The sequence below is a fragment of the Acipenser ruthenus genome, chromosome 17 (genome assembly GCF_902713425.1).
Source record: "Acipenser ruthenus chromosome 17, fAciRut3.2 maternal haplotype, whole genome shotgun sequence".
Classification (NCBI taxonomy): domain Eukaryota; kingdom Metazoa; phylum Chordata; class Actinopteri; order Acipenseriformes; family Acipenseridae; genus Acipenser; species Acipenser ruthenus.
This window is the reverse complement of record NC_081205.1, coordinates 2,126,915-2,154,642: the sequence shown is the minus strand read 5'-3', so window position 1 is coordinate 2,154,642 and position 27,728 is coordinate 2,126,915. Positions and strand designations below refer to the sequence as shown.

Sequence of the window (27,728 nt, the reverse complement as noted above, 5' to 3'; positions counted from 1 at the left end):
AAGTGCTCAAGAATAATTTGATGAGACCATTTAATTTAAATAGTTTTAATACAATGTAACTACTTCACCCACCATATCCATAAATTAACATTTATAAACATTTATTTGGGACTGTGAAAATACAAAATGGGTATTTTTTATTTAATTTATTATTATTAATACATTAGCAGTTCAAAAATTGAATAATAAAAAAAAGAGAAGAACTGTTTGGCGTGTACTAAGTGAAGTGTAAATGTTGTCACCTTGCCAGTCCCAGCCAAGAAATAACCAAAAAGAACATCCACCCTTACCAATAAATACCATAGGCATTTAATGCCAGTATATTAACCAGAAGAAACCTCACCAAATCATTAGTAAATCACAGCACTACCAACAATGGCAGCACAACAGACTTGGCACAAATATTGCACTCTAGCAATGCTATTGCACTGCGATGGCTTACCGGTGTGTATCTGACCCTTGGTACAGAACCTTTGCATTGTCCTTGTAGTGACAATACATTGTAGATCAGCTGTAACACAGACATACCATGAATTAATCAAAATAATATATCTGTACATACTGTATACAAACAAACAGGCATGAACAAACCAGAACACAAATCTCACAATATACAGTTGATTTTGTGATAATAACAAGGATGGAAATAAGACTCCCATTGCATAGCGGTTTGATCCATTCCTGGTTCTACTATGTATAACGAGACACACCTGAGTTTGTTACCTATACACTGCGGATAATCAAGCTCGTATTGAAACCTTGAATGAGTGAAACTGCTTTGCAATGCAAGTCTTATTTCCATACCCTGTAACAAGCTTTTCTATATGCATTTCAAGAGATTTTACACACAATTCTTTCTCTCATGGGTGTAGTGTTACAGCCTACAAGAACCAAATTATAGTCATAACTTGGCTCATGCTCTTGTTTTAGTGTCTGTAGCATTACTGTGATTGAACTGCGATTTATCTTTATTAAAACAGAGAAATAACTATACAGATTATATGCAAGCTGTCTTTGAAATCCCTGTGAGATAGTGTTTTGTGTGCTTAATGTCTTTAAAATGTCTTTTCTTTCAGTAGTATCAGAGCTTTTATTATGCACTTTGTAATGTGAGGGTAGTCCTAGTCTCTGTGCACCGCTGTCAGTAATAAAGCATCAATTGACCTTTTGCAATCCATGTTAACCTTTGAGCATGTCATAATAACCATTTGCAGCAGGTTCTTACATTACACATGCATTTACATAATACTTCCCTGTAGGTATTATGCAAATCCATAGTTATCAATGTGCCCCAGCACTATGCTGAATAACATAACTTTAAACTTCAAATTACCACAGCTGGTAGCCAGTTAGCTGAACAAGTAATTGTCAAGATTACTAGTTACTGTTCACTTATCAATAATAGACCCAATACCCCAATACCCCGCAACATTTTTTGGTCCATATTTGTAAAGGCAAGCTTTATATTTTCAATTACGTGCACTTTTCAAATCCTGTGCTCTTTGTCTGTCAGTGCACAGGTCAACACTACTGATCCAGTCTTTACCAGCTGTTATTCTCTATTTCGTCCTTCATGGCTTTAACCAGCCAGTCTCTCTCCTGATCTGTCTCCGTATCACTAAGGTCACTGTTGTCAGCCGCTAAAAGCTGGGAGTAGTTAACCTTCTTCTGCCTGGGAATCCTGGACTGTACTAGCAGGAATGCAACTGACCAGATTACCAAAACAACTGCTGCCGCCCTGTAAAGCACCTCCAAGCTGAACCTGCTGGCAATGAAGCCGCCCGCCAAGCTGCCAATTCCAGCGCCAAGGCCGAGCGAGAGCGCTTGAAAAACCCTTTGAACAGATCTCTCCATTCCTGGGGTAGAAACATCTTCACAATAGGCATTCAGAGCCCACCACAGGGCTCCATTGCTAAACGCATTCAAAGACTGAATAGGCAACACAGACCATGGAGACCAGAGGAAGGAGTAGTAGAGACACTGGACTGCCATGCATAACATCCCCAGTGCTACGGTCCCACTCTGGCCAAGAGTCTTCAGGATCTTGCTGCTGAAGAAGGAGAGCAGAATCTCAGCGAAAAGTTTGATTGCTATCGAGGCTCCCATGTAGAACTCGCTACTGCCTTTGTCCTGCATTTGCCAGAAGAGGTAATTTTCAAAGGTAGAGCCGACTGCGCCAACAATAAAGGCAGTAAGCGCACACAACGTGGCTCTGCTGTCATTGCTGATGAGGTGCAGGGCTTTAAGAACTTTGTTTGTCTGCTCCCGTTTCCTGTTGACATGAATTGGCAAGAAGGTGCCAGTGAGAAGCGTTAAGGTAATCAGAATAGCGTAGCAATAAAAATGGACTGCGCTCCGGTGAATATGGACATTTAGCAAGCAGTCCAGGTTGCTTACCAAAAGACCCACGCCACAGGCACTGCATGCCGCCCCCAGGTACCCCCAGATCCAATGCTGGCTGTAACCGTCAGTCGCATCCACAAAATCCAGGTACTCGTACAGGCCATCATCCACAGTCCATTCCAAAGGGGCGGCTAGGACCTCCCACAGAGCTACAGCCATGAGGACCAGGAAGAAAAGCTGGTGCTGCACCTCCAAAACAACATCTGTGCCTTTTTGTCCATGTGCAGAACCAGTTTTTAAAGATCTTGACCTGACTGACCTTTTTGAATCAGAATTATCTGGGATATCAGGATTAGCCACTTCTTCATTCTTGTGATTTTCCCTATGGGATTGTCGCTGAGCAATTCGTGTAACTTCATGTTTACTTGCAGCAGCGGTGGCTAATATTGCATCATTAAGCGTCTGACCCGCTCCTGCAGTTGCAATGTGTTTTGTATTAATTTTAGAGAGTGCTGTAGGGGATATAAGGGTTGTGAAGGCATGTACAGTCATAGTAGTGTTTCCTAACTGGCTATAGTTTATTGTGTCCTCTGCGGTTTTTGGCAACCCAAACCCAGCAAATGCACTGATATTGCAGTACCTGGTCATTGTTGCCTTGTCTGCCGGTGGAATGAGTAACAGGAGAAGCCCTGCTCCTATGGAGCACAGCAGCGAGCTCAGTATTACTACCCTTCGTTTGTTGTAGTGCTTGGCAAAGTAACCGCTTAGCGGAGCCCAGGCCAGGTTAATGAAATGCTTAGTGCCCATTATGATGCCAGTCAGGGAAGCAGTCAATCCAAGATATCTGAGATAGAGAGTGAGAAAGGGGATGACACATGCCTTCCCAGCACAGTGTAGGAACTGAAAGAGCCTGGACAGAAGCATGGCCTTGTTCACGTCCCATTGCTTGTTCCTCCTCATGGCTGCAGTTGTTTTCCAGAAGTCCCAAACTCAGCAGAAAGGCATTTCTGCAAACACAACAACAACAAAAAAAACTTTTATAAAGTTAAAACACAAATGTAAAATGTACAGTTTGATGCTTAAAGCTTAGAAGCTGCTAATTAGCAGCATCATGCATGTGTTAGGTTTCAGCTATGCTCTGAAGTGATGTGGTCATATTGAAAACAGTATTTTATTACATGGAAGGCTTCTTAGATTATTTTATGTTCTGTGTTTGTTTACATATTAGTTAACTTGGTTACTAGGGTTGCCACCTGGCCCCATAATTTGGGACGGGACAGGGTTTTTAAGTTGCCCTTAAACTGAAAGAAATAAACACGTGAATTGAGCACTAAACACTTGCTTAATTTCTACTTCTTCTAATTATCCGAATCATGTGTGTAGGTTTATTCAAGATACTTTTTTATTTTGTAAAATTAGTATTTCAGTTATCAAAAAAATGTGTGTGTGTGTGTATATATATATAGTTACTAAATCAGATTCAAAGTTTGCTCATGTTTCATTAATGACTAGTGATAAAAATATATATAATAATAAAAAACTTTTTGATTTTCGACTCTCTTTTTAAACGCTTTTAAAACAAAAGAAAATTGATCAAACCTTGAACCAGATGCAAAATCTTGGTAGCTTGGTAAATCTGGGCTGATATATGTCTATACATTATGGAAATGGTATATGTGTACAAGGTAAAATTCAATAACTGTTCAAGCACAATATGTCATTTCTAAACTGTCGAAGATATCTTCCATCTGTTACATGGCGTATCTATGAATTGTATTTCTTTATTTAGCTGAGTGGGTACCATTTCTCTGTGTTTAGTTCCTGTCCTCAAATAAAGTTTCAGTCCCAGAACAGAAATGAACTAAAATTGAATACAATGTTATACTGAGGCAACCTCGCTGCCTTGGACAGGATGAAATTACTGAAATCTTTCTTAGCGGTTTTAATCCTATTTACTCTTATTGCATAGTTCCCACTTGGGATGCACGTCACTTACAGGTAGTCGCGGGGTTAAAATGTACAGCTGTCTACTGCATACAAATGTACAATACATTTATACAAGTAACAGTGAAAACCAACGTATGCTGTATTTTAAATCAAACAATCAAAATGTTAGTCAATGTAATAATTAAATAAATACAGTAAAATAACGCAGACAACATCTGTCTTAATGTTTGCACATTTTTACGTTTTTGCGTCTCAAATAAATAAATAAATAAATAAATAAATAAAACACATAATACAAAAAAATGCATTTTCAACCCACTAAAATATAGTATTAGAAAATATTCTATATTAAATGTCGTATTTTGAGTTGCCTATAATAACAACACACGCATTACTTGGGCTAGCCTAGAGACCAGTTGCACCTGTTCCAGCCCACACCTGCATAGGTCTGGTGACACGTCACATATGGTTTAAAAGATGTTACCTTTGTTTTTGTTAATACCCACTGTCAGTCTGGATTAAATCCCGGTTGTAGTCGTGAATTTCCAAAAGGTATCGCTGGTATTATAAGTAAAAAAACATTACCTGGTATCCAGGTTGAACTGTATAAATTACACCTGGAAACGGTCTTCTGGCTGTTGTGGAATGTTGACGCTCCTCCTGCAGTCAGGGTTTAGCCAGTCATTAGTTACAGCGCCCTCTGTTGGTAAGGAAGACAACACAACTGCACTGAAACTGAATCCCTGTGTTCGCCATGTTGGCTCCATTTGATCACCGATACAATTGAGCACATGATGATCGCTGCCTTTTGGATCCCAGATTACATCCTTTTCTTCTACTGAACCTTGACAAGAATATGTTTATTCTATAGACGTTATAAACGCCCTTATACAAGTTAACCCTGGTATTTTTTGCACTCTGTTTTTGCTGTTATACCATCCTTTCTTCCATGGTTATACTATGCATTTACCATAGTTTACCCTGCTTTGCCATGTTTATTAATATGCTTTACCATACATCGCTGGTCTTTACAGTGCTTACCTATCTTTTACCATCCATGTTTTCAATATGCATTATAACACTTTGTTATGCTTTTACTATGGGAAACTTTTATGCGGGCACTACTACTACGACTACTACTAATAACTAGTTTGGTTGAGCAGAAGGTATTTCTGTGGTTCCCTCTTGTATAGTCCTCGGCTGTGATATGATTTTAAAACACTAGGTGGCACCAGTGTAGCACATATTCCAGCCCATCACGGGTGCAGTACTACATACAAACTATTTGATACAAAACTAACAAGTTAAACTTTCACTAAAAGGTAAAAAAATATATATTAGGTGTTGTATTCTTCTACTGGGTGGAAGTAGTTTTTGAAGAGCTTTTCTTTCCATTTTCTTGGGATGAGATCTCAAACAGGTTCATTTTAAATTTCTTTTATTTATTTATTTATTTATTTATTTATTATTATTATTTTTACAATATTTACAAGTTCTACAGAATTGTTTTGCATTTACACATTTATTAATAAATTATCTTATATATAACATTTTGTTTGACTTTAAGGACTAGTCATTTTTACATACAGAACAAGAATATATATATATATATATATATATATATATATACACACACATACAGAGACACTTCCCCATGCATATTTCAAATAGAACATAAGAGCTTAAGAAAAGTTTGAGAACGAGAAACAGCTATTCAGCCCATCAAGGCACATCGCCTTGTTAGCACACCATTCTCCCCTACTGGGGGGAACCAACACAAGCAACATCCAAGCATTATAGACACCCGTCCCTTACGATGATTATACTGTGCATTTACTATGCTTTAACACGTACTCACTTTCACAGTTTGTACTCACTGCAATGCTTTAACCCTATAAAGTACAAGGGACAGATGTGTCCCACAAATTAAAAAAAAACTGATGCTAACTTTCTTATTTTTGAAATGAAGTGAATGCAATGGGTTTAAAATGTCCTGACAGGTTGGATCATCCAAATTGTCAGATTCCTCCTGGTGATGCTTGAGTCACTCTGAAATGTATTTTAAGAAAAAAGATGTTTTAACAACAAAAGCTCAATTCCTTGTATACCTGAAGGGATTAACAATGGTATACTACACTAAACTTCTGCATTGCATTCAAACTCCACTGCAACCCCATGTGTCATCACAGTGCTGTTTTCTTGTCTTACAGTGTCATCTGTATGTGCATCTGGTTGCTGTTTTCCTGTCCTCAACATGTTTATTTGCTACAGGGCCTCCTCATTCAAACAATACCACGATGCAGTGTCCTCATATTCCTGAATGCTGAGCCACAAATGAAATACTTCTCAACAGAGTCTGCCTAATAGGCCAGCAGGTTTCAAGAGTGTTCACCAGAACATAAATAAATCATGCAGAATTAGCTCACATATTAAAGGATACTGCACAGTAAAGTCAGTCTTTCCAGCAAATATAAAAATAATCCCAAGTAGTCTTTTTTTTTCCTTCAGATTATTTTTAGCAGCAGCAAGTGCTACATCGCAGATTAGACGATGCAGACAGGAGTGTAAACTATTTTGTCTTTTGCCTACATTGAACTTTTCCATTTGGCAGCCAAGACAGTGCTGATGTCCTGATTCAGGCATGTAAATAAGACTCATTATGAGCTTGATTATACACAGTGTGTAGGTAACAAGCTCAGGTGTGTCTTATTAAACTCATAGTAAAACCAGGAATGGATCAAAGTGCTATTCAATGGGAGTCTTATTCCCCATCCCTGTGATTATTGTTGCTTTGAACACCTGCACACTCACATGCCAACGTGAACCAGCCCTCTGTTAATACCAGCACTGATAGCTGCTGTTTATTTTTAATATCTAAGATGCCAGTCCATTGTACATACATTGTGCACCCACTGAAACTGTTGCAGTTGCAAAACTAGCTAGTAAAATGTTACACAAGTCACATTACGCCATTAATATTAATCATGTTCCATGAACTAATGGAAGGTCATTTTTTTTGCCTGGGTAGCGTTCTCCCCTTGATACTTTTGGAATACTTTTGGCTGTATGTAAAACTGTGAGAATCTTGTTCTTTGCCTTCCATTAACATGTAACGTTTTCCCCATGGGCTTTAATATTGAAAAGGGTTTTGTTTCCAAGGCCAGCATGTTGATTTCTTCAATGCTGACTCCTGTGTAGAGGTGTGTGTGGTTGTTCTGTTTCAGAATTTCAGTTTCTTCACTATATGAAGCCGATGACACTGCTATGAAGGATACGCTAAGAGGAGAGCTGCCTCTAAACGAGGTCCCACGTTAAACACAATCTCACCAGTGTTTTTTATATGCCATGATATTCTATATCAGGTTAAGTGTCCTGCTCCTCTCAACGACGTTGTCTGCTGCAGGTGAACACAGCTTTTGTGAACCACGCCTGCAGTGGCACACATCTGTACACATCTGTAAAGTGCTGTAGTTAACACCTGTTGTATTTTTCCCCTCGACTGTCATTGTATGATCCCGGCAAACGTGTTGATTGGCAGGGGAAGCACCTTGGACATGTATTTGGTCAGTCCGATGTCTTCTTGGTCAGACACACTGAATCTTGAATTCTGCATTTTCTGCATAACGTAACCAGGCTCCAAGCATGGCGATACTTCAATGCTGAAAAAAAGGAAGAGACAGAAGCTTGAGTCAGTGGATTTTCTTTTCAAGAGGAGCAACAAGAAGAATTAAACAGTTTTCAAATGATGAACTGTATGAAAACAGGACCTGAAGCTTATGTTAAAATACGGCTAGGCAAAGTTGGGGATGCGACTACTGACACCAACAATAAGGCATGAAGCCCTGATCAACAGGCAGAGGAGAACCTGAAGCACATATGGGAGCCGCTGTAAATCAAAGTCAGGACATTAGGTCTGGAAACAAAAATGCTATCCCTTAAGTATAAGATCTCACCTTTTTATTTACAAATGAAGCCCTGATTATAAATATATTGACAGAATACTCTTGCACCAGTTCACTGACTTCAGGGCATGAACACGGTCAGAACAATGATGACAGCTAACTGAACCAATGGTGCATTGTTCTCACCTTGCAACGTTCTTAAAGATCCTCCGGTAGTCCTGGTCAAGACAAACAGTGAAAGGTTTTCGTTCAAGCGTCCTGATTTTAATATTGCAGGTTCTAATCTTGCCGTCCTGTAATCAAATACATACAAGATTTTGTTTTATGTCAGTGTGTTGCCTGTTTAGTAGTGCCCCTACCTACTGTATTTATCACATATAGCATTGTGTGCAGGATGTTCATAGCCTCTTAGATTTAAATAAGAAGGATTCACTTTTTCATTACCCCAGTGCACTCCAAACCATGTGTTCCAAAACAACTAATGCTGAGCTTTCTTTACCACACAAAGATCCAATAGAATACTGTGCAGTCAAATTGGTTATATGAACAAACAAGAAATACCTACCACACCTGCCTTCACCTTAGACCCCTCAGAGAAGCTCACAGTCAGACAGTCAAGGTCTGGTAGAAAAAAGGAAGAACACAGTACAAGAGATTAGCTTGTAATTGAAGTAGATAACAAAGCTGGCCCTTGGTCTCTGGTTAAGGTCCAGGTAAATGATGTTCTGAGATTACGTGATGTTCTTAATTGGATTGTAAAATCGTAAGCAGATCTCTTTAGTGTTATAATGACAGTGTTGTACATCTACAGCCCCACACCTGTCCTATATTTTATTGAAAGGTTCCATACCTTCAGTTTCGCAGGTGGGAATAGCTCTCATAACCAACCCAGAAGTTCGTAACGACAGCCCCTTTTCAACTTCCCTGTTGCTTAGAGATGCCTGACAAACAAGGAAACAAACACTCAGAGTTCATTTCTCTTTATAATCATAGTATATCCTGTTCGTGCTCCCCTCCTGCAACAGTGCTGGTGACTTGATTGTGGGAACAGAAAACCTCTTCTAATGTTTGAGAAATGTATTCCCCTGGTGATCCAAAACAAGAATTCAAACTGGAACACAAACTCAGCAGTTCATCCGGTTCCTAGTGAAACAGACTTTGGTACAGCATGTATTTTTGGTTCCTACCTTTTTGTAGGAGATCGTCATCATTGCTCCACAATTACCTTTTAAAAAAATACAAAACAGGATAAATAAAAATATTATAGTAAATTTACAAGTGACATTTCTAAATGTATAACTGTTCCAATATGATTCTAAATGTATAACTGTAACAATAGGATTCTACATGTATAACAGTTACAATAGGATTCTAAATGTATAACTGTTACAATAGGATTCTAAATGTATAACTGTTACAATAGGATTCTACATGTATAACTGTTACAATAGGATTCTAAATGCATAACTGTTACAATAGGATTCTACATGTATACTCACTTCCTTTCATTGTACCTGAAAAGCCCATACATTCCGGGATGTCAATCTGGAGCTGGGTGACAAACACATCCTCTACGTGTTCTTTGGTCAGGCAGGTAAATGCCATCTGAAACCAGAACAAAACAATTCATTTCAAGGCTCTGGGACCCAGTTAGCCATACGCTAACGCCACCTGCTGGACACTTAAAACACATGATAGCCGATTGAAATTTATTTAACAAACAAAACCAACAGCAAACCTGTACTACTGCTTCTACTACAACTACTAATAATGTAATTCGACTGTTGTTCTGAAATCCCAAAGAAGCTGCGGCCTCACCTTGACTGAGTATATGCAGAAGTAGACAGGCTGCAGCCCCATTCGCACGTAGTAGGAGATGACATCGGTGAGGAAAGGGTTTGCCTCTGAGGACTTACCAGAGCAGGATTTCTGCGGCAAAACAAGCAAGATTGTTAGAAGATATATTAAGATTTTTTATAAGTCTTCGGGTTTGTTGAAATAACCTTTTATTCCTGCCTCCTTCAGGACATCAGCCCTGAGATAAGGGTCATCTGCTTACTGGTTGTTTTGGACTCCCCTGCCTCCCCCTCCTTCCCTCTGCTTCCCTTACTAGCATCAGTCTACGGCAGTCTGTCAATATTTTCTACATAATAAGCACCGGTTAACACATGCCATCAGGAATCACATTAACCCTCACAGGACTCCTAGGCCCCAGTCTGAGGCCGTGTACGTGTTCTCATGTATACTCAGTAAAGGAGTTTCTTCTTCAGCTTGACAAAAACAATTCAGGACTGAAAGGGTTAAATGCCTAGTATGCAAATGTGTCATGGTAAACTTGACGTGGGTCTGCTCTTACCATTTTTGCCAGCTTGGGTATCATTTGGCAGAGACTTCTGATGTTGTTTTCATACCACGGATCAACCCTGCCCAGATACGCAGCCAGCTGACACAGATCACTTCCTGCAGTTGGAGTATTTTCCTGTTAAATGAACAAAGACAGTATAAAACGCTATGCAGTTACTGGACTTCCTTGAGCATCTAATAAAAGGTTTTGATCATGTACTCCATGGGTCTCTATTTAAACAGAAGTCTCTGTACCTTGGTGAAAGAGTACTCTTCGTGAGTTACCGGTATGTAGTAAATCTGCAGGTTCAGTTTTTGCGTCAGAAACGGTCTTCTTGCGTCTCTTTTCCTGCAATAGAAAAACATCAATATAATAACTGTTGCTGTGGGGCTACAACAAGGAAACGTGCCTTCGGGGCTCAAAGCAGAAGAACAGGAATCAACAAACATTGCAAAGTGCAGCTACATTTTATTTACATGAGAATTTAAAAAAAGACATACAAAACAAAGATCCCCATGGCCTCTTTGTACCAGAAGATTTAAAGTGGAACAGCATGTTTTTCTTTGCGGTGAACTGATTTCACCTAAAGCATGAAAGACCTCCTCGGTAAGGCAGTGTAAACAGCACTTCAATGGAGCATTGTTTTGGGTTTGTTGATGTTACAGTTAGCATGCTATATTGGGCCCTACAGTATATAAAACTTTAGCTTCTGAGTTATTTAAAGCATTTTGTTTTTTAAAAGTCTGTTTTTATGAATAAAAATAAATCAAATTCACAAAACCGTCCTAGACGGCTTTTTTAACAGCAGTCACAAAACAGTTGACAAAGCATAATATTTACCTCAACCACCCTTCTACCATAGTGAGTCGAAAACCACAAGGCCAACCTTGTATCTTAGCGAGTCATAAACCACTAGGCCAGCATTGTACTTTAGTGAGTCGTAAACCACTAGGCCAGCTTGTACCTTAGTGAGTAGTAGGCCTTTGCAAGTCTTCCTACAATCCTGTCGTCGCCCAGCACCACAATGCGAGCTGTGTAGAGCTTCTGCTGTCTGCCGCCTGGTAACCCATGGCTCCCCGCTCTCCTCTGCAGCTTCCCCGGGGGGCTCGCACCTGTCTCCTCCAGGGTGTCTTGCAGCAGAGCCATGCCGTCCGACACCGAGGGCTTCATCTTAATCCCACCCTTCCTGAACAGCCTCCCCTGCTCCTGCTCACTGCGGCCAGCAGAGGGCTCCTCGCTGACGGCCGGCAGCTCGCTGGGGGGCAGGTCTCTCTCGATGCCGCTGTCCGTCGACAGGATCGAGAGCCGCAGGAGCTCGCTGGAGGTGAGGTCCGATACGGGGTCTGGCATCTCAAACGATGCAGAGTCACTGGAGAGAACTTCGCTGGAGGGCGCTGACCTGGTGAATTTTGCAAGTTCTTTCCCTGTTTACAAAATATATATTTTAAATGTATGCTTAATATATTGATTTTTATATTATATATATATATATATATATATATATATATATATATATATATATATATATATATATATATATATATATATATATACACAGCTCAATCGTGTCTTGGCCTTTTGCCTGTCACAAAAACACTGCACTATTAATATATATTTGGTTGGTTGCACTTGGAAACAAGGTTAGATAGATGACTTACACAAAAGCTCGTCCTCTCTCCAAAGGTGAAAGCTGATTTCAGGGTTGGGGAGTGGAATGCCAAAAAGTGTGCTACTGGACTGTCCATCTTAAACAGAAGCACAAATATATTTTAATCTATCTAAGTAAAGCAAAAAAAGTCATATAAAAAAATCTAGTATCTGAAACCAGATATTAGAAAGCATAATCGCTAGAACATGTGCTTCAGGAAGTGGAAATTCACAGCAGACCTGTGGAATTCGAGCTGCCGAATAACCACTGTAAGTACACTGCTCTGTTGCCAGTGCATCCTACAGACCCTGCTAGTGCAGAGTGCAGTACTGCAGAGTATTCAGTGAGAGCACACCTGGGTTTGCAGAGCTGACGATGGTTGTGTAGAGCTGTTGCAGCCTGCCTGTGTACAAGCTGTGGTTTCCTCCAGCTTCCTCTGCACACACCTCCACAGTCGCCACCACTTCCCGGAAACACAGCTCAATCGTGTCTTGGCCTTTCGCCTGTCACAAAAACACTGCACTATTAATAGCAATAGGTGCGCTGCCTGCCTCTAATGTAAAGAAAGAAAGATGCGACAGAAGTCAGTAACAGAAGTCTTTCTGTAATCAATCAAGGCAGACCCCAGTGTACACTGGGATGGATTAACTGTTTAATAATTTTGTCCAAATGGGCTGTCCTGTTTATGTCTGATAAGTTTCAGCCATGATGGGTGAGACAAGGCTGATCGAGGCCCCTCATTGGGCAGGTGCTTCTGCACAACAATAATGGTGTTTTTACAAGACAAAAGTGATGACAAAGCGGGCTAGTCATCACCAAAGAAAGAAGTGACTAAGCTCCGAAGCTTACAAACCCATCACTAAGCCACACCCACCTTCAGCATGCACTCCAGAGTCGGGGCGTCACAGCTGTCCCCCAGCGCAGCCTGCATGGTGTGCACGATGACATCACACATGTAGCTCATGTGGCTCCTGCAGGTGCTGGCTGACTCGATCTCACTGCTGAGAGCCGCGCTCATCTCCATTGATAACAGGGCAGGGTCTGCAAACACGAACACCCTGTGGGAAAGCCTGCTCATCAGTATAGACCGTCAGCTAGATATATAAATAAACAGTGCAAATATTTATATCTATATATACTATTTACCACAACACGATGACAGCATTGCAAAGTTTCACTATACAGTCCTTGTGATAAATACAGTACTTAGAAAATGCATTTCAATTCATACAAAAGCAAGCCATTCCGTCTTATCTGTACAGTGTCTACACAAGCGTACAGTACACACGGGACTATAAAGTGCATGGCATAATAGTAAGAGATAGACAAGCTTGTGTGGAATGTCATTCAGATGATGGTACCATACTGTACACCGATGTAGTGTAACTTAAAAAAAATCTCCTTACTTTTCAAGGTACTGGTATTGTTCATTTTTAATGTTTTGTTCAGAAAGGACCATTCTCTGGTACAGAACACCTGTAAATTATTACAAACAGTCAGGACTTTGCCTCATATGAGACAGTTAAAAGACAAATACTGGATTATTATTATTATTATTATTATTATTATAAGAGTATTCAATTAAATAAGAGTATTGCAAATTAAATGATTCTATGAATCACACCTATAAAGCCTTTCTAAGGTTATCCAAGGTCTATGATGCAAGCTACGAGTTATAAAACATAAACAGTTTATTGACTCTGCAAAAAAATGGTGCAAACTGCATATCGGTGTGAAGACCTTGATAAAGCTGTTCCTTCATACCCAATGCATGCCGGAGGGTGGTGTGCATGAGCCATGTGCATTGAGCACAAGCACTATTCAATACCTGGGGTCAGTCTTTCACTTTTTACACGGATTGCATGGCTGAGTCCAACTGTGCAGTAGGGCTGAGGCAGCGTCAGTAATCTTTTACAGAATTCATAAACCCTCTTGTACAGGTCATCTGGAATGTAAACGGCCTGCGATAAAAAAAAAAAAAACAGGCACTGTTATAAATCTATGAAACTATTTCTTGGATCCTGCCTTGTCTGGGTTCTGATCTGCAAAATCACAGCCCACTTAACCAATGAGTTCTTATTCTTGTTTAAAGCTCAACAGTCTTTTAACTCTTTCGGTCCTGAATTATTTTTGACCAGCTGAAGAATAAACTCCTTTATTAAGTATACTGTGCACATGAGAACAGGACAAAACATAATTTTTTTACCATCTATTTATACACTACCTCAGACTGGGACCTAAGAGTCCTGTGAGGTTGCAACGTGCATGTGTTAACATACAGTACAGCACTAAGAGAAAGACTTAAAGGGTTAAATTCATCTAGATTATAACTGTCTCCTAGCAACAATCTGTCCCCAGTAGATTTCAGAAACTACATTTGCTCTATGTAGTATTTCTTCCTGGTGTAGTCCCTTTTATCAGAACTGACATGGCCTTGACCATATAAGTCATTGATATATGACTGAGGCACTTACCTGTAATATAGCGTACATGAGTGTGTGAAGGAGAGGAATAATGTGAAGTTTATTATCAGACCTCTCTGCCTGTGAACACAAAGACATTGATTACTGCAGGCAAACATGACGACTGTGATAAAACCAGCGAGAAACCACTTGTTTGTACTGGAGTCCTCTGCATCACTGTTTTACATTGAGAACACACACACACACACACACACACACACACACACACACACCTACAGTACAAGATCAATGGTATACAGTATGACAACTTACCCTCTCTAGCTCTTTAACAACAATTTTAACCAAGGTGCTGTTGTTGGCGGGGTTCCTTTCAATTTTCTTGTGCAAGGTCCATCTCAGCATTCCTATTGCAGAAGAAGAAAATGTTTGCAATAAAAATACATTTAAAACAGCTTTCTTTTGTGCCACATACCGTGTGAACAAAAAAATCCTGCACAGCTTGAAAACCTGATAAACAGGAAGATCCTGTTTTAATAATTTGAACCGTGGTTGAGTTTAGATCCTTCAATATTTAGATAATTTGATTCAACTTTTGCTGTATATCAGCATGTTGAATATTCAAGAAAACTGCAGCTAAGTAAACCACTGAAACTACAAACAGCTATATAAATATGTAATTTATTGACTTGACTATAATTCATGATTTTCATATTGTATTGGTGCCAATGTTCAATGTTTACTGCTTGATTGACAAATTCTGTACTTCCCTTTAATCCTAGAATATTGTGAACTTTCAAATCTGTAACAAACCAGGAACTGTACTTGATCCAAGATGGGGAAATACGTGACGGCTTTTCCTTAGATAGTCCTCATAAAAGTTTAACACAGTAAACCAGAGTAAGAACACGTGCAGAGGGAAGAGCATGCACATAATTGTGCATGATAAAAAGCACGATTCTGGTGCACCACTATTCAGCATTTATTTCATTGATCAGCAATACCGGAAAGTATGCATTCATGTGTTTCAAGATAGCACACTGCATTCTTAAACAAACCACCCCAGCATCTCAAATAAAATGCACATTCTTACCCCATACTGAATGAATACTGCGGCCGCATTACGTGCCATTGCTGGAAGGGACACTGCACAGTGTCGTTGAGCAAACAATTAGTCTATTTTAATCTCCTTCTTTTAAAGTTTTTTTTTTTTTTTAAGGGAACGTCAATCAATTTCTCCTGCAGTATTTTCTTGTTTTGGATCTGCTCAGATAAAATACAAATACCACATCTCTTTTAGAGTGGCGCTCCCCCTGGTGGTTTTAAATATATGACCACAATTCCCGTATTCTAAACTGTTACTAACTTGATAGGCTGATAAGCTCTCTTTGAGTCTCACTGGAGCTTGCTGAATCCTACCTCTGTTGAACTGAGAAGCCGTATGATGCCCGTCTAACTCCAGCAGGATCGCGTGGACACTGCGAAGAAGATCCGACTCCATAGCGTCAGTGACCTCAGAGTTAGCTGCTCAAAAACAAAGCAACGCTCTCTCAATGCTGTGCTCAGAAGACCCAGGGCAACAGCCTGCACAGGGGTTCAAATTGAATTGTATTTCAGTGATATATGACTTGCATTAGATGGTGCAAAGAAAAGAAAAGTTGTTTCATTTCCTCTGAATAATATTTGAAGAACGTTCAAGTTTTTTTATGCTTCAATCCATTCCACTTGTTCCCCAGTGTTGAAACTGGCCTGTAACTGCATTTCTATTAAAAGGTACACTGTGCTCCTAATAAGTGTATCTAAAATAAAATTAAATCTTAAAGGTGTACTACACAGCCACAGAGACCATGAGGCAGAAGGTAGCAACAGCAATCCTGTTGATCTAGAACTGTATGCTTTCTAGCCACTTAAATATTTCCCTTGCATTGATTTTACAACCCATTTAATGACTTACCATGACTCAGCAGTAATCTCCTTACCAACCAGAGCTGATTGAGGAAATAAAAAACCCCTTCTAAGATATTCAATATTTATTTATTTATTTATTTTTACCTTAGAACGTTTTATTAAGTTCCGCATACAAGTTTAACCTACAAACCTTGAGATGTGTTAGCCCTGTGTTAAGAGATAAAGTTTCGATCTGCTCCATACACACCTTTTGGCTCCATGTCGTCCTCGGCAAGCTATAGTGTTTTCGAGTTCCCTGAGTGATTAAAGCTGACAAACATGTTGAGGTAGGTTCAGGTTAACCACACCTGCAAACACAGAAAGGATCATGAACTTACCGGGTTAGGCAGTAGCATTTGACAATTAACTGTAGACTGTCTGATTAAAGGTGTGCTAAGGAGGGCGTGCTGCTGTAAATAGTGTCGGTGTGGGAATGTAAGGTTGGCAGAGATGGGGTTAAATCTGTCTCTGCCAAAATGTGGCCATTCCCCAATTAGGTAATAGATGCTAATTGGGGGAGTGGCCACATGTATAAAAGCAAGGAGAAATATTTTGTTTGGGACAGTGTTTGGAGAGGAGTTTGGTGAGTCTAGTCGTGTGCCGGGTGCTTCTGTATTTCTGGTTTCTAGCCTCTGAGTGTCATTACTGACGCTACACAGGGGTTTCCACTGGGCAGAATTTTCAAAAGTTCACAACTCCAGTGCTAATCAAATTTTAATTATCGCGGAGGGGAGCAAACACTAGAAAATGCATGATTAGAAGAATTCACCAAACAATTAATTATAAGCAAATTGTGTACTGGGTTGGGGAGTTCTTCTATGAATATATAATGAAATGTTACAACATGGTATACATGTATAATAACTAACAAGTACAAATGCCAATGGCACTTGAAACTTATGTATTGACAGCCTACAATCGTACATACTGAAATACATACAAAAGTAGATGACATCATAAGAATTAATTCCAACCAATATACACAGATGGCTTATGGTATTGTTTTCTTTTTAACTAAAAAAAGATTGCAAAAATGCACATTAAAAGAGTTGTATCTAAGTAATCTGTGACAAAATATCCCCACGAATCAGGGTAAATGACTAGTGGGGTTTGTTTGTTTATTTATTTATTTATTTATTTTGATCCATGCCATCCGATTTTTACCCACATGCCAGATAATCATAAATCAGCATTTGATATTTGACTGTTCTAAATAAATGTACATTCTGGATGACAAAATGCACACTTTTAAATTAAGTGTACAAATTATGCACAACATAGATATTCCCATTATTTTTTATTTCCACGTGGCTGCTGCTCGCTGGTGGGAGAGCCGCCTCCCTGTATGCTACTAGTTTCCAAAACAGCAAATTGTGCTTCCATTCATTTTTCTTGATCTCGTTAACATGGATTTTGATTAATGAGACAATAAGTGATGTAGGTGACCTGCGACAATTACGCTTTTTAATGAGAAATGCGTTCATTAATGACCTCATCGACTTGATTTCAAAGCATTAACGGATTAATTTTATTAAAACACTTCATTTGAAAAGCACTTGCTACTAAAGCTCTCGTTACTATACCACGAGTTTGATAACAATAACACTGTTTTTTGAAAATCCTGCCCATTATCTCTTATTGGGACTAACAATATTATCACTAGCCTACCCCTTTACTTTAGATTCCCTACATATCATTATTTACCATACTGTTCCGGTAAATGACCAAGTCAGGCTCATTTTCTGCAGTCAGCTCTGGGAACCAAGTATTGCTAAGAAATTAAATATTAGGAAATGCAGATGATGGTAACCTCAGCTCCTAAGATCTCGTATTCACCGGCTGAAGTGCCACACTGCAGAATTGATCTGCGTACTACTGTTTTTTATTTTGTCTATGTCAAGTAATGGTATGTAGTCAATCTAAATTGTCCTTTCAAATAGTGAATGTTGCTTTGATCCATTCACAAAGTGGCAACAGTGTTGTGCATAAATGCTAAATAAAGAGGACACTATAAACAGGGCCGCTGGAACTAGGGGTGCTGGGGGTGCGGCAGCACCCCCTGGATTGAAGTTCTGTGCACCTGCTTCCGTCATATACAGGGGTTACAGTTTTGTTCAAAGGTTTTCAGCACCCCCACTATAAAAAGTGTTCCAGTGCCGCTGATTATAAATTGCTAGACACTTTGACCTTTTCGTGGAAATGCCCAGGTACTACTTTGGCAGCTCAGGTATGTCAATAAACTTGCAAGCCAGCAACCACACTCCTCCTACCCACATTAAAGACATCGACAAAGATCTTACTCTCCCAGCAGAGGAAGCAGTAGGAGTATGATGTAAATATAGAGTCACAGAGAGGGGACTTTCTAATTCTAGATAACAGTATACAACTCTTCAACTGGGATTCAGCAATCACGCTGTACTTTGTGCCACAGCCTGCATGCTTCTCCGCTTGTAAACCTTTCCTTTGCGCAGGCACAATCAAATTACTGACTGGTATCCAGAATTTAAATTTTGGTTTAAAAATCTGTGAATTCACCCCCTCAAGTCTTTTAAGAAATAACCCAGGACGTGATGATAGTAAAGGGTATAGAAATGATGAGAATGTAATTAGTATTTGCAAAACGTGTCACAGTGTGGAATTAAAAAAAACTGTTTTTGAAGTCCAACGTCCTCCAGGTTTTATAGGTATCATTAAACAATTAACTGATCTAGACCTTGAAAGAGGTTCCGTTGGTTCAATTAAGTCATTGAACAAAGGTGGAACAAAGACCAGGACCCGAGTTTCCTCCAGTTTGTCTTCAGATTGATTCCATGATTTTAAACATTAGGAGTGTACGGCTGAAAGGCCCTGTAATTTACTGGTCCGGTTTATTGCCCCGTTTTGTTCTTCAAAACACATAAATGCTGCATTTGAACACAGAATACTGTCCCGGTTTTAAACTCTCTTTGTGTAATTTTACAGTTTAGTTTTTTTTAATATGTACATGATACTGTTACAGCTAACAGCTAATTATGCCTGTTCTATTATGTATTATGCATCATATAATTACTGTATATACCTGTGTATTAATATGCATAAAACAATTACTAATCTCAAGCTGAGATATGAACCTGTCAGCTTGGGGTGTTCTGATTCCAGGTAGAAATCTGACCTCATCGGTTTGGGATTCATTGCAGATAATTAAAATATGACCCTATCAGCTTGGGGTCAAGGTTCGGGAACCCAAATCCATATCATATTTAATACAGTATACTGTATAACAATGCACTGCACCTCAATGTTGAACAAAAACTGGAGTAGCATACAATCAATACCGTAACTTCTGCTAAATTAAACGCATGACAAACTGTTCCATTACTTTGTAGCAGTTTTGCCTATAAGCAATTTCCCTTAGGTATTGTAAGGTTTTAAACAAAATAAACACTTGGAATAGCACAAACACAGAATAACTCAAAACAAAGCTATGTCTATAATATTTCTTTCTGCAACACAAAAGCAACTTAAAACTTTTTTTTCTTAAGCACCCGCAATTCAAACTAGAAAACAGATTATCCCTAAACAAACTTTCGCTTCTCAGCAACATAGAGTACACAGCACAGGATTGCACAGTCTGGTGCAGAGAGCTCCCACTGCCGTATACGGCATCCTTCTTGTGCTTGCACTTTTAAATCACCTAGAAAACACAGCTTACCTTATTCGTGAAGAGATAAATGCATAGCTCCAAACATAGGCACTGCACTGCTAAACTTTGAGCAGGATTGTTCTTGTCGGAGGCAGCTCAGGATCTTGATAAACAGTACAGCTTGGAGCATGAAAGCATCTTATAGTGAGAATCTCACTTCCTCTTCACAGCAGTGTAAGGGGTGGTGCTGAGGGAAGGCTTGGGGGGGGGGGGTTGTCATCACAGTGTATCTGGACCGTTTTAACTTTCCCAACACGGCACACACATAATGTTTGTTTCCAGAATATTATGCAGGATTTACATGGAGGATTTTTCCCTATGGCCATCACTCCATGTACAGTAACTTATTGAAACACACAGTAATTATAGTGTGCTTCTTACTGTAGAGCACATGCTGGTTTAGTATTTATACAACTTTTTTTTTGGTTTACACCACATCAGATTTCATTGTTATAATTATCACATTTCCTGTTCTTTGAAATGCATTGGCTGATTTATTTTATTTGTATTTTTTAAAATGCTTAGACTGTGCTGCAGAAAGGACAAGGGTCATCATGTATTTAATTATGATATATATATGGTAGGCTAGCCTAAAAAAAGTCAGAAGACCTGAAGCTACTGTAATGTGAAAAGGGCTTTGCGTTGTTTTGACAAAATTTGGTAACCAGGTCTGAAATACAAAGAACTTTTGAAATGTCTTCGTAGTACTACTGCGTCAAAATGAATTTACCAAGATCACAATGATTAGGTTGAAGAACATCTGGAACCTCTATTCTGCCTTACTGATTCAACCACGAAACCACGCCATAAATGTCACTAACTGGGGCCTCTGTCTGATTGGTCAACTAATCAATGGGCAGCGAGAATCACTTCTCACACCTGCTGCAGTAGGTGATGTACCGTAAACCGATCGGTTTGTGTAAAGACAACTTTCATTCACTAGAGACATTTTAAAGATTTTTTTTCAATCGCAAATTCCATACTTAAATCATATTCAATATTGCTTCAATGGACACACCAAAAAAAATGACAACTGACAGCTGTAATGTCACGTGGCTAAGATTTATGACTGCGTTTACCATAACCCCTGACAAACAGAAGAACGTGAAAGGTAACTAACTGTTATTCTCAGTGAGGAAACGGGTATCATTATTATTAATTTCTTAGCAGACGCCCTTATCCAGGGCGACTTACAATTGTTACAAGATATCACATTATTTTCACATACAATTACCCATTTATACAGTTGGGTTTTTACTGAAGCAATCTAGGTAAAGTACCTTGCTCAAGGGTACAACAGCAGTGTCCCCCACTGGGGATTGAACCCACAACCCACTGGTTAAGAGTCCAGAGCCCTAACCACTACTCCACACTGCTGCATTCTTTACAAGAATTAAAGCTGTTGACAGCTGTTCACAAAAGGAGATATATTAAAAAGTAGATTTCCTCCTTACAGCATTCAGAAACATGTTGAATAACCTGTGTCCTTTAACAGTGGGTTCCAAATTAGGGTCCGAGTAACATTTTCAATACTTTCGCCAACTACAATTTTACGCTTTTTCCATACGTATATGAAACGCTTTCATTTACCAGCTGATTATGGTTCTCCTCAACTGGGTTAGTCTTTTGCAAAAAATAAAATATTTACAATATTCAGAATAAATTGTGATGTGGAGACCTGTGTATTATGCATATATTTCCAAAACTACCTGGGGGGTAGTGGGGCATGAGATATTTTCAGGAGGGCATACAGAAATATTCTCTCCAAGAAGACCATGGCAATCTAATGAACCTTGCTGTGTGGGACATAATTTCACAAGTGCCAGTCACTATGTGGACGTCAATTGCACTGTATATTTTCATTTTCAATGCCTGAATATCATTATCTGCCCTTATACATTAAAAAGGGATGACTGTAAGGAGAACAAAGGAGATTAATGTGGTGGCCTTATGTTACAATCAGCCCCCAGGACATGAGCAAAACCTGCCCGAAAAACCAGTCCAGGCTGATATCGACCAAGAGCAGCAGTCTAATGAACTTGTATGGTATAGTGTACATACACTAGGCAGTGTGCTTTACTGTGCACATGATTTTCAGTTTTTCTGCTAATTCATGTGCCTACATATCCTTACACAATCACTGATGCAAGCTCCCTTTTAAGCAACTAATGGGGAAACTGATAAGCAATAGGCAATGTGCTGAACAATTTAAGCCATCTTAAACTCTGAGTAGCATGCATCATGGTATCAGCCCTAAAAGCACAGCAAAGTGGAGAACACCACGATCCAGTAATTCTTCATAGTGTCTGGTTTGTCCTTAATAAGCTTGAAATAAGTGGAGGTGCTTAGCATTCTCATAAACTCTATTGATCTTGCACTTTTATGGTTGTTTGTTTAATTACGCATCTATACATTTAGATTCTATTTTAAGGTGACTGGCTTCCTGTAACACATGCTGTCATGAGTTCACTTCTAAGAAACAGCTTTGCAGTAGGTGGGCTCTGGTCAGGCACTACATTGGAGCTGCATAAATTCCAGTCACAGTGCGCAGGGAGGCGTTTGAAAAATTCCAAACGAAGGCCCTCCGTTAACATCAACATCTCCTTTAAAGTATTTAGAGATCAGTCAATTCTTTTATATTGGAGGCAGGCAGCTCCGATCCTGGGTTACTGTTCCCGTTAGCAACAACTCCTCGATTGATCGATTATTCATCGACAAGCCTTTCTTTTGCGAGCCTCAATTAAATAGTCAGTGATCTATTTGTTTTGTTCTTCTTGCTTTTGAATAATAGTGTTCTCAATCCATTGATTATTATTATTGATTACTGCATGTCCGATATTCAATTAGGAAATCGCAACTCTGTTTAATAGGTACAGTATAATTCATTGATTAGGGACCGGATTGGGTTCAATTCTTTCAGTTTTAGTTAAGGACATGGCTGGGACACAGACTGAAGTACTGTGGACACTGAAGAAAGACTTTCTTTTAGTGTTTCTTAATGGGATGCCCAGATTCAGAACCCCTGTCTTCCCCGGTCATCAGAAGAACCACTGTTCCCAATCAGGTATCAGACACAAACTCTGCAAGGTACTGTGAGCCTGTGCTAAATGAAGATTCTCAGTTTGAGTAAAACATCGCCTGCATCTAGATAAACCTCAAATACTGTCACGTCATACTCAAACTGAGAATCCTCAAAGATGAACGATATAGATTTCAGTCATTCAGATTGATAGCATTTTCTGTGTTCCTAATTGAATCCATTGGTGTAAGTACAATACGTGTTATATTATCTGAAATGTGTAGAGTAGCAGCACCATGCAATATAGCAATATGTATGGAACCTGCACTAGTTAGAGCAGCCTGTTAACTCTCTGTTACAATGACAGAAACCCATCAGAAACACAGTGTTTCAGAAAACAGGGACAGATCATCAGTGTATTTGCATTGTAAGAGGCCTGTACAGAAGATGCACAGATGATATGCAAACACTGTCCCGAGTCTGTATAGAAATCTGGAAGACTGCGTTCAGCTCAGGATAACCAAATATTCTTAAGGTACATCGGCCAAATACAGTGCTCCTCAAACTACTATCAGAGTTATATTCTGGGTGTTACAGTTTATAAAAGACTTAGTTTGTAATGCTTTAAAAAAAATGTACATAAGGCTTTGTCCCACCAGTCACTGGTAGCATTGGTATTCTGAATACTAGCTGTACTTCACTGGGATCCAGAATACATTTCCACCTAAACCTAGCAGAGGGACCCTGTGCTGTCATGGGCCGGTTTGGCACGTCACAGGTCGGGCAAAACAATAGCAAGAGATCAGCCTTTTTCACTTTCATCTTGCTTTAAGCATGGTGGCACTGGTTGACAGCAAGTATGCTTGACCACAAACCTTTACTCTAAAATACATGCCTGGACTATAACCTCAGCACCACCGTGAGTTTTGGCTGTCAACATGCCGTTTTTACTAATCTGTGAAACAAAAGTTAGTTTCCTGACCCTGGCACTGAACTCACAGAGATGTCTCCATCTTTAAGCAAGTTTTCTCAGTGTTGATTTAGGTCGCAGTTTGATTCCTGGAACAAATGCCAGCTATTGTAAAATAGAGGAACTGCATCCCATTAATTTCCTAATGTCAACAAAAATAGGAATTTTGGAAAGGTCTAGTGCCACACACTTCATAATGAAATGAAAAGCTGCTTTTGAAGTAGTCAGTTAGCCTGACCTTGGGTTTATATGTGGAAATGGCCTTTACCGTGGTGTTAAAATCTAATTACACTTAATTACATTTAATGGCACTGTACTTGCAAGAGGAGTTATTACAGTTTAAGTACACTATTATTCATTCCATTTAATCTGAAGTGCTAACGTGAATTGCACTTTATTACATTTGATAATCAATAATAACGAACTTGATGTAACCGAAGCTTGTTTCTGACTGGCTCAGAAGCCGTCATTAAAAGTATTTGCATTTTGTATATCTACGTTATAATGATTGCTGTGTGCCAAGCATTAAGCAGAGTGTTATTCCACCCTGCACTTCAGCTTCCTTAACAGAGCAACATTCTCTGCAGTCACAGGTTACAGTAATAAGACTAGATCTCCACTTGAACTCTGTTTCCTTCAAAAGCATGCCAGCACAACAGGAAAGGCTGGCTTTGAGACTAGTGGGAATTCCCCATGATAATCTGAGTGAATACGCACATAGGATTGAAACTGCTAAGGGAAAACACAGATCAGGTCATAGGTAAATATTTTTAAAAAAGGCTTACTGCAGGGAGATTAGGGGGGGTGCAGGGGATAGGTGCTGTTTGAGAAGTACTGATTTCAGTAACAGGAAAAGTCACACCCAGAATGTTTTTTTTTTTTTTTTTTTTAGTCACTTCCAAGAAACACTAAATACTCAACATTCACGTGACGTACTCCACATACCTTTACATTTACGCACTGTCTGTGCTTCCATCCATCTGTCTGCCACACGAAACGTGGCAAACCAATGTTCTCCAAACTTTTACACAGCCTCCTATACCTTTTTTTTCTGAGCTCTCGGATTGCATCTGGGTATAACCCAGTAAACTGTGGGTTTTATATACATTTTGTATAAGGACCTGTAGTGTGTGTGTGTGTGTGTCAACTGTCACGGGGGTTGGAAGAGGGATCACACTTAGCCAGTAACCGCTCGCATTATTGATACATTACATATAGAATAATAGATGGTTTGCAGTGTATTACTGTACAAGGTTATAATTGTATCGAGGGGTTCTGGTGGCACCAGTAACTATGAGAACACCGAGAAGCAATTATAACCTAAAGTAATTCACTTCAGCCCCATTTGTTATTTTTTTTTATAATAGACAGATCCCACAACTTTCAAGGTTTATAGCAAAGGCAGTTTTTTTCTCTGGTTTCTAATGTGGGATTTTCAGAAAAGGACATTTTCACCGCTTTGGATTTTAAAATAAAAACCAGAGTCAGCAGTTTAAAAGACGTACAGAGATCACCCCTTGGGAAAGTCATCAATAAGCGATGTATTGTTACATCACTTGACTATGACCTTTTGACGCAACATGGCTTGATTATGACTTTATCGTATACTATATATTATTATTTATTATTATTATTATTATTTATTTCTTAGGAGACGCCCTTATCCAGGGTGACTTACAGTATAATTTCAATACTGGTACCTAGCAAGGCTGGGTAAGAAAAAATATCTTCTCATTCTTTCATGACACAAACTAGCTCAAATCACAATCAAACTATGTGTATAGTTTTAGGAAGTAACCTTTTTTAAATGAATCATTTTAGCATAGTATGACTTTGAATGGAGAGAACTTGGGAAGTGTTCATCAACATATATCCTGCACTTACAGTAAGACAATATAAGGAAGAAGTACAGGACTACAGTGAAATGACAGCTACCCAAAGGGAACCAGACTACTTTCCAAATTGATTTTCCTGTACTGAAACAATAGAACTGTTAATATGATTTATATCAAGAGCGTGGTATGGAGAACACATTAAAAGCTGTGATACGCTTGCGATACTTTTGACATCTTTTAAGGTAACAGAAGAATTCCGAGAGGGTAGACACTGCAGCCCGATTCTGAGAAGCTTATTAAGGGCTGCCTACTATGAACTTGTGACCACTGAGGAAGTGCACACTCGCCTCCATCTGTCAGGTCTACTGTCCTGCCTGACTGCAAGCCTATAAGTTAATGTAAAGACCAAGGCTATTTATGGATAGCTGCTGGAAATGCTAATAATAGCAGCCGCAGGCTTCAACCTGCTGTTACCAGTTTGGTTTGATTGCTGATTACGTCAATTTGTGATCTGATACAGTGTCATGTTTTGACAAGCGTTGAAATCCACATATTTTACTGCTTTGTAAAGCAGCCTCAATTGCAGCTTATCTCGATAGCCTTCATTCCTCCAACCAGTTTTCTGAAATTACACTTTTCTCGTTTTTTATTTGCTTTAAAATTGTCTTTGGTGTTTTTTTTTTCTTTTTTCTTTTTTTTTTTTTCTTCTAGAAAATAATTGCACTAATGACGGTTTGGAGTAAATAGTTTTGAGAATATGGCTCAAAAAGTCTTACGATAATGTTGATTCAAGAGCCCATTGAATAAAAGCTACTGAACTACTGTGTGGTTACATGGCTGTAACGAAATGACCCTCTATTAATAACAGATGCTATATTAAATGCGGTGCAGCATCACCACAACCTTAAACTTGCCAATTTCCAATAACTGAAGGTAGGAAGCACTTTGTTTATGCAGACTTATAAATGTATAGCATAGCTTACCAGGCGAACTACATCTAAGACAATAGGAACTTTAATAACAAGGGGCGATCATTCAGTTATAGACACTGTGAAAAAAACGAACTATAAAGCTGAGATTGGGGCTTGTTTACCAAGTAATGTTAATTGGAGGGTGGGGTTTGATTTATGAGTAAACTAATACTGACAAGCACACACTGACTTAATGAAACAGCTTGCCAATGCAGGCAAGGGAGATTTGCTGAGACTTGTTCCAACAACTGTGAAGTCTGGGCAAAGTACAACACCGAAGATGAAACACCGAAGATGAAATCGGAATCAGGAAGCCGACCTTATACAAACTCCTTTTAAAATGTTATTATTTTTATAAATGTATTTGTTTTCTTTTTTCAATATAAATCAAGTGGACAAACATTTAAGCTCGTGCCTTCATCCTATTTCTTAACTGAATCGTCACTAGTTCATACAACCTAGTCCACAGGCTCTGCTAGCTGCTTTTTGGAAACAGGAACTCTATTTTAAAAAAAAAAAAGCTAAAAAAAACCCACCAGAAAGCTAGCCCCTTCATGTTGAAACAGGAAACGGAACAGTCTCAAAAAACAGAGCCAAAGAAGGCGGCAAAATAAATATATATATATATATACTAATAGGAGTAAACCAAATGCAAGGTGAAGCTCAGGGAAATAACAACTGTAGCATACTGCCATCCAGG

General features: G+C 39.1%; 2 protein-coding genes across 9 annotated transcripts; both read right to left on the bottom strand.

Annotated features, from left to right (window-relative positions):
- Positions 1 to 29: 29 nt before the first annotated feature.
- Positions 30 to 5,027, bottom strand: LOC117423278 (major facilitator superfamily domain-containing protein 6-like protein A). 2 transcript variants are annotated; one of them, XM_034038809.3, is made up of 2 exons: positions 4,775 to 5,027; positions 30 to 3,350 (listed from the first exon to the last, which is right to left on the bottom strand). In XM_034038809.3, the coding sequence occupies exon 2, from the start codon at positions 3,301 to 3,303 to the stop codon at positions 1,543 to 1,545; it is 1,761 nt and encodes a 586-aa protein (XP_033894700.1). In that variant the 5' UTR covers positions 3,304 to 3,350; positions 4,775 to 5,027; the 3' UTR covers positions 30 to 1,542. The 2 variants fall into 2 exon arrangements, with proteins under 2 accessions (XP_033894700.1, XP_033894701.1); XM_034038810.3 differs by having other exon boundaries at positions 4,876 to 5,027.
- A 1,309-nt stretch (positions 5,028 to 6,336) lies between these two features.
- LOC117423135 (phosphoinositide 3-kinase regulatory subunit 6-like) lies at positions 6,337 to 20,352 on the bottom strand. Of its 7 annotated transcripts, XM_034038593.3 has the most exons (20): positions 20,243 to 20,352; positions 16,760 to 16,859; positions 16,024 to 16,128; positions 14,920 to 15,011; positions 14,659 to 14,727; positions 14,013 to 14,145; positions 13,591 to 13,660; positions 13,059 to 13,242; positions 12,540 to 12,687; positions 12,195 to 12,281; positions 11,501 to 11,960; positions 10,791 to 10,884; positions 10,549 to 10,671; positions 10,011 to 10,121; positions 9,692 to 9,797; positions 9,380 to 9,417; positions 9,043 to 9,133; positions 8,758 to 8,813; positions 8,379 to 8,485; positions 6,337 to 7,949 (listed from the first exon to the last, which is right to left on the bottom strand). In XM_034038593.3, the coding sequence occupies exons 2-20, from the start codon at positions 16,770 to 16,772 to the stop codon at positions 7,793 to 7,795; spliced, it is 2,244 nt and encodes a 747-aa protein (XP_033894484.3). In that variant the 5' UTR covers positions 16,773 to 16,859; positions 20,243 to 20,352; the 3' UTR covers positions 6,337 to 7,792. The 7 variants fall into 7 exon arrangements, with proteins under 7 accessions (XP_033894484.3, XP_058845752.1, XP_058845751.1 ...); XM_058989769.1 differs by lacking the exons at positions 16,760 to 16,859; positions 20,243 to 20,352 and adding an exon at positions 16,890 to 16,907; XM_058989768.1 differs by lacking the exons at positions 16,760 to 16,859; positions 20,243 to 20,352 and adding an exon at positions 16,703 to 16,720.
- Between the last annotated feature and the right edge of the window lie 7,376 nt (positions 20,353 to 27,728).